Source organism: Mytilus edulis, chromosome 3 (genome assembly GCF_963676685.1).
Source record: "Mytilus edulis chromosome 3, xbMytEdul2.2, whole genome shotgun sequence".
NCBI classification, from domain to species: Eukaryota; Metazoa; Mollusca; class Bivalvia; order Mytilida; family Mytilidae; genus Mytilus; species Mytilus edulis.
In genome coordinates, this window is record NC_092346.1 from 88,782,004 (window position 1) to 88,796,850 (window position 14,847).

Consider the following 14,847-nt stretch of genomic DNA (forward strand, 5'->3'; position numbering starts at 1 on the left):
AAAGACAGATAGTTTACACCTTCTTTTTGAGGTAATCAGCAAAAGTTTGGTAAGTGTGAAGGTAAAAGACAGATAGTTTACACCTTCTTTTTGAGGTAATCAGCAAAAGTTTAGTAAGTGTGAAGGTAAAAGACAGATATAAGTTTACACCTTCTTTTTGAGGTTATCAGCAAAAGTTTAGTAAGTGTGAAGGTAAAAGACAGATAGTTTTACACCTTCTTTTTGAGGTTATCAGCAAAAAGTTTGGTAAGTGTGAAGGTATCAGAAAATATGTAGGGAAATGATGATACACTTGAAAACTCATTATAATGATTCCTTTATGTTAATAGTGTGTATGTCAATGTATGTTTAATGTATATAAATTTATTTTTACATGGGTAATAAATTTTGCCTAAAAGATACCAGTTGCAACAAGTATGTTTCTACAGCTTATTGTGATATGGTTTTGGACATCTTAAAAATGGACTACTAGTACACATCTCAACATAACATTAATCTCATTAACTATATATGACAATTTCTTTGAGAATACATGTAATAAAGTTGTCATTATTAAACACTTATGGTCTAATTATAACTTTGCTTGTAAAAATATGACAAAATTATGTCTTCATGTGTCATAATGATTAGTGACCTGAATATAAACCTGGAGAATATTTCACTAAAGTTAACCTAATAACCTAATCCAGAACATCATTTTGTGGTCTGGCCCATCATAACAAATAGGTTAGCTTGCTCTAAATGGAAAAAGAACAGTGTGTAAAATTCCCCTGTCATAATCAATATAAACTTCAAAACTCCAGAAAGATTGGCACTGAATCATTATTGTTAAACACAATTGAATTTGAGGGCAAGTTTACATGGAATCCAAACAAAACTTTGATGTTATTATCCTTTTTAACAGCAATTGTATTAGATTGTTAGCCAGAAAAAAAGAGCCACCTTCTATTTTACCAACACAGAGTTGATGTAGGTTATGTGACTACTTTTTATGTGTCCCTTTTACTTTTGACACAAGTACTAAATGTTATGGATTTATCATTTATGTCAAATTGTGTGGCAATTTATCCAATTTCATGAAATATGTTGAAGGTGTACTGTCTGTTGCTTTTAATATACAGGAAATCTGTTGCCATATTCATGAGAGAAAAGGTTCACCAAGGAAAAATTAGTCCCTTCTGAAGTCAATGAAAAAATCCCTATTCAATTAAAAAAAACTCAAGTTTGTGATATAAATCTAAAATCATAGACATTGGTAAATAAGTTGGGAAATTTTATCTTATAAATCATTTTAATTGTCCAATTTCATCACAATAAAATAACTGTTGAATACTAATGTGTTTCTATATGCAAATGTGTCCTACTTTAAGAACAACCTTGAACTAAATAAACAAAATAATACAACATCTTTCCTATCAAAAATACATCACAAATACACTGTGTCCCTGAACTGAAGTCAAGGGGGTTACCCAAACACAATAAGCAATCAACCAAAAGAGAAAAAGAGAATGCTTTATACAAATAAGGAAATACCCTGACCAATATTATTAGATTTTAAATATTTTGTAATTGTAGCAATGTAGGTAGGTTTTGGTTATGTTATAAGCTATAACAATAGCATTATAGTTTTGTGCCCTTCTTATTTAGTGTTTTAAGTCACTGACCTCCTTTATTTAATTACATGGTCTACTAAGATATATTCTTATTTAAGTATCTTATTTTCTTTTCAATAAAAAGTTTATCACACAACAAAGAATTGAACTTTATCAAATAAGAAAATAAGATTATGCATTAACAAAAATACCTTCAAAATAATTTAACTCAATTTATTTACATTCAATCTTCAAAAAAATGGTTATCTGAAATAATCTCTATCCTGTCTGAGTGCTGGTCAATTTTGATAAGCTGTGAATTTAAGGATCTTATGCTTTCATCAAAATAAGCTAATAATTCCAAAATTTTAGGGTGCCAGACCTCCCACCCCTTTGTTTTTGGAAAAATTTGGTCAATTATATAAGAAATCACTGGAACATCCCCCTCTTAGGCCCCTTTATGATAATTCATGGATCCACCACTGCATTCATTGAGTTGCTGTCTATTTGACTTTTACCCCATATCTCCTTAAATCAATGCATTAAAGATGCAACCATTTCAAAATCAATGGACAATGAATACTGGATTAGGTCAAATAATCACCATTGAATTGCTGAACACAGATCAATGTCTGATGCAAGTGCTACTGTATACCAAAGATCAATGTCTGATGCAAGTGCTACTGTATACCAAAGATCAAAGGCTTATTACAGGTTAATCTAAAGTAAATCTGACCTTATTCAACACTATCACATTAATTGATACTACAATGTCTTGTCTAATGTCTTGTCTTGTTGTCAAAGGAGAGTAAAATAATATAATTCTATATATTTTAATATTACATTAGCTATTCCAACACTGTACAATACACTATTTCCTGGTACAAGATATGATTATTACAAATGAGTGCATATAACCTAGCTTACGTGATAATATTGACAAACAAAGGAGGATGTACTCTTCAGTTTTTCAACTAAGCATTACATGTATTGCGACTGTTATTGTATTGCATAGATCACAGTAATATAAGAATACATAATAACTCCTAACAACAGAACAGGCAGTTACATCAGATGATCTCATAATCTGGCAAACTTTTATTTAGTCCAAGGCTATCGAAAATGCACTTAATCTGTTTCAACTGTAGTACACAATAGATCAACCTTCTATGGTACTTAAAAGATAACATGACAAGGAGAAGTGAAATGTCCCCACCATTGTGTTTTTTGTGGTATACATTAGAGTATTTGACATATTATCATCACAGATTGGAACTTTTGTAATTATCCTTGTAATTCTAAACCCTTCCTCTAACTCATCAAGATTTGTCAAATCAAACAGTATCATGAGTATGTATAGAACATACAAAATGATTCTGCCAAGTATCAACAGTATAGGATATGTTATTGAGATCACAAATCTTACTCTTTAAGCTTTATGTAAAACAGTCTTTCGGTAGTTTCCTTGGCAAGATATCTATGTGTAAATTTTAGTAAAGATAAGGACAAAGTTTCAAAACTCCCACAAGAAAAATTGTCAAATCAATATGACAGCACAGTATAATAATGCTCAACTACACATGATAACAAACAATCCTATTGAGTTTGACTGAATCCTAGAAAATGGTGTATGAGGAGTTAGTGTATTTACATTGTGCCATTGTGCAACAAGAGTTAAATAATGGTCAAATTCCTGTTACTCACTTGAAAATTGTCAAACAATGGAGAAAAGTAAGACAATCTAAGGTTAACATTGAAGAAATACTGCAGTAAGTGGTATAAAAGTTTCAGTAACTGTTACACTAATACAGATATCAAGTACACCAAACTACTTTTCTAACTAATTGTTGAGTTTGAAAGAATTGCTGGATTACTTCCCTTTTAAAGAGCATATATTACTAAGAGACAAATCTTACTAGTTTTATACTTATTGATTACAAATACCCCCCCCCCCCCCCCCAAAAAAAAAAAAGAACCAAAAAAAACACACACACGCTTTCCTGGCTAAAATTCTAATAACTATTAAATTGTATTTCTTGGATAAAGATGGTCAAGAATTCAAATGGGCTACTTTTCACTTGAAGTATCACCAATGGGTCTTCAATGTAGAGAGAAACTACCGCACCCGGAAGCGTCCTTTAGCTGGCCCCTATAACAAATATGTATACTAGTTCAGTGATAATGGACATCATATTAAACTCGGAATTATACACAAGAAACTAAAATTAAAAATCATACAAGACAAACAAACGCCAGAGGCTCCTGACTTGGGACAGGCACAAAATTGCAGCAGGATCTCAACCCTCCCCCTATACCTCTAGTCAATGTAGAACCAGATGCTCCGCAGGGCGTAGCTTTATACGATCGCAGAGGTTGAACCCTGAACGGTTGGGGCAAGTATGGACACAACATTCAAGCTGGATTCAGCTCTAAATTTGGATTGTGATTAAATAGTTGACACAGCATAGGTTTCTGACACAGAATGAATGTGTTCTAATGAACTTAAAATTTTTGTTTTCTCTTAGAGCAATTCACTATGCTGTTGAATATTAATCCTCTCAAAAAAATGTTTGAAGAAATTTTCTTTTTTATTTATGAAATTTCAAATGAGAAAAATTGAACCCAATTTTTTTAATCACATCCCCCTTTCCCTTATTCCAAAACTAATCTCAATTAAAATTTCTAATGGAGTTTGCAACAATAACTACTCATTTAAATACATCATAAAATATTAAGATGTAAAAAAACTGCTTGTTATCACTGAATGGTAAAGATTATTTTAATTTATCAGTTGGCAGTAAAAAGTGAATATACATTGTATATTGTATATAACAAAGATTTAAGTTGATTCTGGACAAAGAAAGATAACTCCAATTAAAAAAAAATCTTGCTATTGCACAATATTTTGCAATTAGATATTTCTTGCTTACTATTCTAGACAAAGAAAGATAACTCTAATTAAAAAAAAATTTGCTATTTCACAATATTGTGCAATTAGATATTTCTTGCCATTGCGCAATACTGTGCAATTGAAAAGACTTGCTATTGCACAATACTTAATATAATAATTTTAGATCCTGATTTGGACCAACTTGAAAACTGGGCCCATAATAAAAAATCTAAGTACATTTTTGGATTCAGCATATCAAAGAACCCCAAGATTTCAATTTTTGTTAAAATCAGACTAAGTTTAATTCTGGACCCTTTGGACCTTAATGTAGACCAATTTGAAAACGGGACCAAAAGTTAAGAATCTACATACACAGTCATGACAGTTAGATTCGGCATATCAAAGAACCCCAATTATTCAATTTTGATGAAATCAAACAAAGTTTAATTTTGGACCCTTTGGGCCCCTTATTCTGTTGGGACCAAAACTCCCAAAATCAATACCAACCTTCCTTTTATGGTCATAAACCTTGTGTTTAAATTTCATAGATTTCTATTTACTTATACTAACGTTATGGTGCGAAAACCAAGAAAAATGCTTATTAGGGTCCCTTTTTGGCCCATAATTCCTAAACTGTTGTGACCTCAACTCCAAAAATCAATACCAACCTTCCTTTTGTAGTCATTAACATTGTGTTTAAATTTCATTGATTTCTATTTACTTAAACTAAAGTTATTGTGCGAAAACCAAGAATAATGCTTATTTGGGACCTTTTTTGGCCCCTAATTCCTAAACTGTTGAAACCAAAACTCCCAAAATCAATCCCAACCGTTCTTTTGTGGTCATAAACCTTGTGTCAAAATTTCATAGATTTCTATTAACTTAAACTAAAGTTATAGTGCGAAAACCAAGAAAATGCTTATTTGGGCCCTTTTTGGCCCCTAATTCCTAAAATGTTGGGACCAAAACTCCCAAAATCAATACCAACCTTCCTTTTGTGGTCATAAACCTTGTGTTAAAATTTCATAGATTTCCATTCACTTTTACTAAAGTTAGAGTGCGAAAACTAAAAGTATTCGGACGACGACGACGACGCAGACGACGACGCCAACGTGATAGCAATATACGACGAAAATTTTTTCAAATTTTGCGGTCTTATAAAAAACAAAAGCACAACAATATGCACAGTAAAACTCAGTTTAAGAGAAGTTGTAGTCCAATGTCAGAATATGAAACAAAACAAAATAAAACAAAATGACAATAATACATAAATAACAACAGACTACTAGCAGTTACTGACATGCCAGCTCCAGCCAGACCTAAATTAAACTGATTGAAAGATTATGTCTTCATCATAAGAATATCAGGTACAATCCCTCCTGTTAGGGGTTTAGTTTAATACCATCATGAAATATATGAGAAGTACATAACCTGTGTCAAGCCAACAACTGGTTTTAGCCATGCAATATTACAGATATTAATTGCAGACACCAAACTTATTTTCTTAAATATTTGTCAAACTTGCAAGAACTGATGGATTACTTCCGATTATAGAAAATATAATACTAAGGGAGACAAATCTTCCTAGTTTCATACTTGTTAGTAAAATAACCACATTTATCTCCCCTTCAAGTTCAAAAGATATCATTTTTATTTTTTTCACAAAAATAATTTAACCTGCACTATATGCTTATAAAAAAATCTAATAATTATCAAATAAGATTTCCTTGATAAAGATGGCCAAGAATAAAAATGGCCTATGTTTTACTTGTATTAACACTTTAACTCTGGGTGCGGGAATTTCTCACTACATTGAAGACCTGTTGGTGACCTTCTGCTGTTGTTTTTTCTATGGTCGGGTTGTTGTCTCTTTGGCACATTCCCCATTTCCATTCTCAATTTTATTTGTCTCATTGTGATTTACTGCAGTTGCCTGACTCCTTTTAATATTATCTCTTGATTTTGTAAGAACTGGTGAAATATATACTTCTCTTTTAAAGAACATTTGACCAGGGAACATAGTTAATTCGTAGTGCATTTCTTTTAAACAATAAATGAAAATTTAAAAAATCCCACCAGCACTTTTTGCAAAATTCAAAAAATCCCACCAGCACTTTTGGAAAAAGTTCTATCAAAAGTATTGAAAACTTCAACAAATATGAACAATTTTATGTTAAGGGTCTTGGAATCTTTTGATAGCTTCAGACATACTTATTTTTAACAATTTTCAGCTAGACCTGTCACCAAATCGCTACTTCACTTCACTTCAATATTAATGACCAAACATTTTTTACAGTGTAGTTTAATCCCCCTTCATGCTATTTGAAACATAAAACATGAAGGAATTAATTGGAAGGGGTATGAAAAAAGTAGCAACTAATATAAGACTGTATTCATCATACAATTTATTACTAAGGGAGACAAATCTTACCAGTTTAATACTTTCAGAAAGACAGCCACATTTATATCCCCTACAATGTCAGATAACTAGTCAAATAGCATGAACAGAAAATTATTTTACTCCCTACAAGTAGAAGTTTACAAATAGACAAATTAATCATGGTCCAAGCTAAAAATACAAATAATAGTAAATAATTAAAATGGGCTATTTATTACTTGTTTCGACACTATGGGGTGTTATTTCTTGTATTTATATATTCTAAGAAAATATAACTTTATCTTGAATTGCAAAAATGGACTAATTTTTGTTGATTTACTATTGCTGATCCTTTTGTCTGCTTTATAGTTTCATTCAATCTACTATAGTGTTTTCCAAAAGTACAAATATTGGTAAAAATCATTAGAAGGGGCATACCAATCAATTTTACCATGGGTATATGATTGTGAAAGTATGAAAAAACAAATAAACATCATTGAAATAAATTTGAAGGCATTTTGAAATGTTGGCAAGTATGCAATAAATCCTATAAGATTGCAATAATTTTTTGTACCCGCATGTTTTATATTTCTCCGCCTGCATGATATGAGGCCTTTTTAAAAACCGGGGAAGTTTCCCAATATTTGAAACAAATAATAATATTAACACATAAAACAACAATTAAAAATGTTTTTTTTTAGTATAAAGACAATAATAGTGCATTGACTTGACATATCAACGATATAAGGATTCGGCGCAAAACGGTGAAAAAGCTCGACAGAGCCTCTCACTTCCCTGTTTCTAAGCCTCATCCTTATATCATTGATATGTCAAGTCAATGCACTATTATTGTCTATTTAAATACCTATTGAAAAAAAGATTATGGTAAAACTATGCATTAACACATATAATAAAGTAATTCTCCAAAAATAGATTAAAGGTTGTGTGAGTTGTCTTAGTGGCTCAGATTGTTTCTATAAACTCAATGATGAGCTTGAACCTGTGTTGCTGCATGCAGTTAATTGAGGTAACATGCATACTGAAGCATAAGTGATCATTCCCTTTCATAGAAGTTCAGAAAAATTTGACACCAATTTTCTTCATAAAATGAGTATTGTAAAATTTCAAAATATTGGCAAACAGGAAGTGGCAACAGTCAATGTAATAACTGCTTACTAATGTTACAACTCTCAACATTATCAAGCTCCAACCCAAATGTTTAATCAATCTCTTTCATAGAAGCCAAGAAAACCTTATCAAAAGATTCTTATCCATTGAAGGTATTTCAAATGAAGTTGAACAATTAAAAGACCTCATTTGCGGATAAAAATCATTCTAATGAGTAAATGTCACAGGTGACAAGTACATCCTGTGAGTGCTATGAAAGTTTCACAAAATTCTGTCAAGTGGTTCAGTAGCAGTAAATAATACATAAAAAAAAAGAAATGGAAAGACACGGTGACAGAGAACTCTCAACTGACAGAGAGCCCCATTAATAAATACCCCCTTTGATGAAATATTTATTGTATACTCCCTGTTTTTAAAAGACATTCCATAACAAGTTAGAGTTATCTTCCTTACATCATGTATATATACATTTGTACTTGACAAAAAAATACCATAAAGCACTGTAACAAGCAAATTGACATACTTAACAGCTGGATAATTTCTAAGTATTAGTGAAAAAATGAATGGAAATGTCAATAACAATATCAAGTGCTTAATCTGGATGACAACATAACAAGTACTTTAGCTATGTGTAGTTATAAAGTAGTGTGTGTCCCATTGACACAGATAAATGTAGATGGTTTTTTAAACTTTCCCACTTGACACAAATCGAAACCATTTTCTGATCTTGCTGAGTCCTGAAGTTAACTTCTATGCCATTTTGACGAATTGTTCTCATTTACAAAATACTTTCTATAGTACTATATACTTTTTACCCTTTCTTATACAAAATTTCCAAAAGTGTATCTTAAAATACATCACTGAAATGTTTAATATATCTTGGTAAACCATTGTATCAAAGAAACCTTGATGGTAACATTGAACTTTAAAGGGTGAAATTGAGAGTTTCTTTTGGGGACTAATGACTCCTGATGTGTGTTTTATTCATACATAAACATAAACTTCCCACACTTAATGGTCTTTATTAAGCTTTAAGTTGGATGAAGCATGAAATTTCAAATCAGATTTTTACAGGATTTAAATTTAGTAATCATAGAAAACCAAAATCAATTTTCTTTCAGTAATTTTTAGTCTATTGTGCTATGACAAGCCCTGGGAAAACATTTAATATTGCTACATAATGTTTCAAAGAAAGCTTTAATAACAAATCAGTGTTTTGAGGAATATGCACATGCATACATATAATTTTTATATTAACTAAATATTGTTGTCATCTAGCAAAAACTAAGTTAATATTGTTATTTCCACCTATATCTATTTGTTTACTAAATCTTACGAATTATGTCATCTTGGTTGTTTACAGTATTTTTCTAATTAGTCAAGTATGCAAAATGTAAGATAGATAACTTCAAAATTTTCAAAAAATTCAACATTCATCCTTTCAAAAGCATGCTCTCTCTCACCTTTAAACAAAGTAAACCATCCCATCAAGGAAATCGATATCTGCACACACTCTTAAATCATGTAGTTTTTAAACGAGATGAATTGACACCAGACAATCAATTTCGGATAAGTGTATTATATGGGCGTTATTTAATTTGATTACATGGATTGAAGAAAACTATATAATTAATTTCATATCGGTGTATTGAATTGTGTTATATTATTATTGAACATTGTATTTAATTATATTATTAATTCGTATATTTTAACAAATTTGATTCGTTTAGGGATAGTCACATGTTAAACTATATTTTCGAAGGTAGAGAGAAAACGGCGGATAGCAAAAAGCATATTGACCGGCAAAAAGCATATTGCACGGTTATTTTTTAGAATATCTATAAACCGATATACTTTGTGACGTCATGTAATGAATTTCAGGATATTGTTTAACGTTTTGAAACAAATGATATCTGTGATCGATTATTTGACGAAAAAAAAATTTCAAATACATAAGATGTCCAAAAAAAAAGTAAATGAAATAACAACTAATATGTTGTTATTGTCAAGGGGACAATGTAATATATATAACGTTTCAACAAACCTAAATGACGATTTTGATACAAACATGGTCGGAAATTAGTAATATATCAAATATAGCCTTTGTATGAGGTCAATACAGGATATATCGACCCAAAGAAGTATATCGACCTCGGACTTCATCCTCAGTCAATATATAATTGTAATATTCTAATATAAAATATAAGAAAAAAATTCTTATCTATATGAAAACCTGTTCTTATAGATACTAACCATTTCAGGGTACCTTACAGTTAAAGCTGTAGCAGTAAGGTCATTGTTAACAGCTTAAGTGCAATAAATTTATGTTCAAGTGTTAAAAAAAAAAAAAGAAGATAGATAACTCTAACTTCTTATTGACCTTGTACACAAATTGATTGTCATACAAGTTTCACAGTCATTTCACACTTTGAAAATACATGTCTCTTTAATGTTTTTAAAACAACTTCAAATTCAAGCTTTGAGAAATGGGTAATTGGTATTTAAAATAATTTGAAATAGTAAAAGATTGAGAAAACAAATATTCATTAACCAAATAGAAATAGGTTTTAAACTTTGTTTGAATTATTTCTGTTTTCTAAATGTCTATCAAATCTCACTATTTAGTCAATTCCTTTCAGGCATAGTTAAAGTCAAATCATTATGATTAAGAAATGCATTCAATGATTACATGAATATATACTGTATACTGTATCAATAAAACCTGAGAGAAATGGTATTTTTTATCAACTATTCTTAAAACAAAGAAAAAACAAAGAGGTCCTCCTTTCAAATAAAATAAAGGAAAGTTGATTCTTTCATTGTGAATACCAATTTTACATGACCAAAACTTAACCTGATGGAATTCTATTATATAAATCATATATTTTATAAATGTTTTTTTTACTGTATGAACAATGTCTGCATACATGTATTTATCAAAGTTGTACAAAATGGAACATGTAAAATGTTGTTTGTTTATACATTTTGTAGTTAACACATGTTTGGTTAATTATAGTAAGGTCGGTTCGATTGGGATATTGAGTTCATGCACGAGTGAACTCAGGTGGTTTAAAGTCATTCCAGCCATTGCAGTCAAAGTGTACAGTAGCATTTTGCAAAATAAATAATATTATTAATCATATTATTTATTTTCAGATTTGTGGACCACAAGTATGGGGAAACCAGTACAAGCTGCTTAATAGCTAAATATTTCTATGAACTTTCACCAATATTATACTCATATTTATAATAAAATGTGCGCTTGTCTCTGCAAGTGGCGTCTCCCATGTAAGAGTTTGTGGTTATTTGATAAATATTTTATGTTCGTTTGAGTTTACGAATTAGAATTTAACATAGGATATACATTTCTACATTTTGACACATGTTTAACCAACCAAAAGTATCTGCAGGCATGTCCACTGTGTCCATGCTTGGGCAATTATAGTGCATGTTTATGTATCTTGTGTTAATCAATGGGATTATATAAATACAATAATCAGGACACATAAATTTGGTAATAATATGAATAAATAAAGTTAGATGAGACAGTATATTGGAATGTAGTAGTGTAAAGTACAAATTGTGCAATAATTATTGTTTCTATTCTGGTTGAGTCTAGTTATTTGTACTTATTCAGACAGAACTGTAGTACATTGATGTATGGTGTAGAAAACAAACATATATATATAACAATCAACACTTAACCTCAAGGAAATACTGGCAGGGTATTTTATTCATACTATATGTATATGAAGAGGGCCACTTGAAAAAAATACATCTGCATAATTTATTCATTGCAGAAATTTTTCTTCTCATTTTTACATGTTTTTTAATAACAAAACCATTTATCTTGCTTATCCATTATAAGTCCATTGAGTTATTGCGTTTTAAGTTTTTTTACACTCAATCAACAAATCTTTGCACAGGGCCTTTATATAATACATCTAATCCTTAAATTTGAAAAAAAAAATTGCTTTTAAGTTTCACAGAAAAAAAAATCTGAAATTAAACCAATGACATCCAAGAATAGCTTTTCTGTATAATGCGTAATAGTCAACATTTATATAAAAGTTTGAAGTATGTTTCAGAAAACTTGTAACATGTTAATAAACAATGGACAAGATGACAGACAACCTATAATGTTTTTAGTAATAGTAGATCCTATGTAAAATGCCTACCAAACAAAAACAAAAAAATTTCTGACTAGGAAAGGTTATATCACTCCTACATGTAAGCCATAAATATCAAGTCCACTTAAACTTTAAAAAATAATTCATTTTGATTGCAATATTCGTTTACACTGAGTATACTGTCATCCAACTGGGTCAAGCAGTAAATTTCATATTTTCCAGAAACACAAAGAAATCAAAAATAGACCTTTTGAAGGATGCTTGATTAGAAAATTACCACCAGACTTGACTCTGTAAGATGGGGCAGCAATAGGCACACCCTTAGAGACAAACCAAAAATTACTTTACTGGATTGGACCTAAATTCCCTAATAGAACTGAGGATTATATATAACAAGGATAAATTCTGATGTCCTTAAATAAAGACCATCACTTAACCTAATTAATGGCAATAACTAGAAACTACTAGTTCATACTTGATATATCTGAAGATGAAATAATATGTCACTATGGGTTATCTCTTTGTAGATAAACAAGATTATAATACATCTGTCCCTATCTAAGTATTAACATTCAGTCATCAGTATTTGAAGTATGTGTATAAACATACTACTCCACATAGGATCAAGTTTCATTCATACTTATACTATTGTGGGAGTATATATATGTATTTTATTTTCTATCCAATATTTGAGACTAAAAGCAAAATGCTGAATAATTAAGAACACTGACCAGTAAAACTCTCAATTAATCCTTTTAATTAATATGATTGTATGGTTCTCTTTTCATCTAAGGCACTGGTTTAATAACAGCTAGCAACAAAATGTCCCTTCCATAAAAACTACCCAACCTTCAAAGGACAAATGAACACTTAATTCAGACATGGACAGGAAAACAACTGTCAAGATTCCTGATTTGATACAGACATGTTACAACTCCGCTGACAAGGTTCATTATTTGACACAGACATGTTACATCTTCCTTGACAAGATTCATGATTTGATACAGACATGTTACAACTCTGCTGACAAGGTTCATGATTTGGGACATACCACGAACAACTCCGCTGACAAGGTTCATGATTTAGGACAGACATGGAACAACTTAGCTGTTAAGGTTCCTGATTTGAGACAGACATGTTACAACTCTGCTGACAAGGTTCCTGATTTGAGATAGACATGTTACAACTCAACTGACAAATTTCATGATATGGGACAGACTTGTTACAACTTTGCTGACAAGGTTCATGATTTGAGACAGACATGTTACAACTCTGATGACAAGGTTCCTGATTTGACACAGACATGTTACAACTCTGCTGACAAGGTTCCTGATGTGAGACAGACATGTTACAACTCCACTGACAAGGTTCCTGATTTGAGACCGACATGTTACAACTCCCCTGTCAAGATTCCTGATTTAACACAGACATGTTACAACTCTGCTGACAAGGTTCCTGATTTGAGACAGACATGTTACAACTCCGCTGACAAGGTTCCTGATTTGAGATAGACATGATACAACTCCGCTGACAAGGTTCCTGATTTGAGACAGACAAGTTCTCTGCTGACAAGGTTCATGATTTGAGACAGACATGTTACAACTCCGCTGACAAGGTTCATGATTTGACACAGACATGTTACAACTTCCTTGACAAGGTTCATGATTTGACACAGACATGTTACAACTCCGCTGACAAGGTTCATGATTTGGGACGGACATGGAACAACTTAGCTGATATGGTTCATGATTTGAGACAGACATGTTACAACTTAGCTGAAAAGGTTCCTGATTTAGGACAGACATGTAACAACAACGCTGACAAGGTTTATGATTTGGGAAGGACATGTAACAACTCCACTGACAAAGTTCATATGGGACAGACATGTTACAACTTCGCTGACAAGGTTCATGATTTGGTGACAGACATTTTACAACTCCACTGACAAAGTTCATGATATGGGACAGACATGTAACAACTCTGCTGACAAGGTTCATGATTTGGTGACAGACATTTTACAACTCTACTGACAAAGTTCATGATATGGGACAGACATGTTACAACTTCTCTGACAGGGTTCATGATTTGGTGACAGACATTTTACAACTCCACTGACTAAGTTCATGATATGGGACAGACATGTTACAACTCCACTGACAAGGTTCCTGATTTGAGACAGACATGTTACAACTTTGCTAACAAAGTTCCTGATTTGGGACGGACATGGAACAACTTAGCTGTTAAGGCTCCTGATTTGAGACAGACATGTTACAACTTTGCTAATAAAGTTCCTGATTTGGGACAGACATGTTACAACTCCACTGTCGATGTGTCGATGGAGGTAACAACCTGGGCATAGGTAAAATAGTAATAAACAGATTATCATTAGTCATTTTCTGTTTTTCTCACTTTTCGCCATACTGGCTCAAGCGAGAAAATCAATCTCATTGAGATGACTAGCCATAATCTATAATTATCTAGAAATTAAAGTCTTGAGAAATCAGAATTTTGCTGTCTTTATAATATCTGTATAACAGATGACAAAACACAGGAACACAAGTATAAAACAAATTCACCATAACATCAAATAATGATCACTGTTACTGGTACTTCTAAAATCAGGCCCTTTATACTCTAATATCTACCACAGTACTTTAATATGATGCATTATACAAAAACATCAGGAATAGCCCAGAAAAACAGGAATATAGTGTCCAAAAGTCTTACATC

The 14,847-nt window shown here is 31.5% G+C and overlaps 2 protein-coding genes across 5 annotated transcripts in view; both read right to left on the reverse strand.

The window, feature by feature from the left end:
- LOC139517719 (TSC22 domain family protein 4-like) overlaps positions 1 to 14,847 on the reverse strand; it is a 62,397-nt gene that overhangs the window by 24,889 nt on the left and 22,661 nt on the right. The gene's annotated exons all lie outside the window — the stretch shown is intronic.
- Positions 12,627 to 14,029, reverse strand: LOC139518182 (uncharacterized). Its single transcript, XM_071309869.1, is given in 2 exon segments — positions 12,627 to 13,303; positions 13,852 to 14,029. Coding segments are annotated over 2 exon segments (261 nt in total). The 3' UTR covers positions 12,627 to 13,220.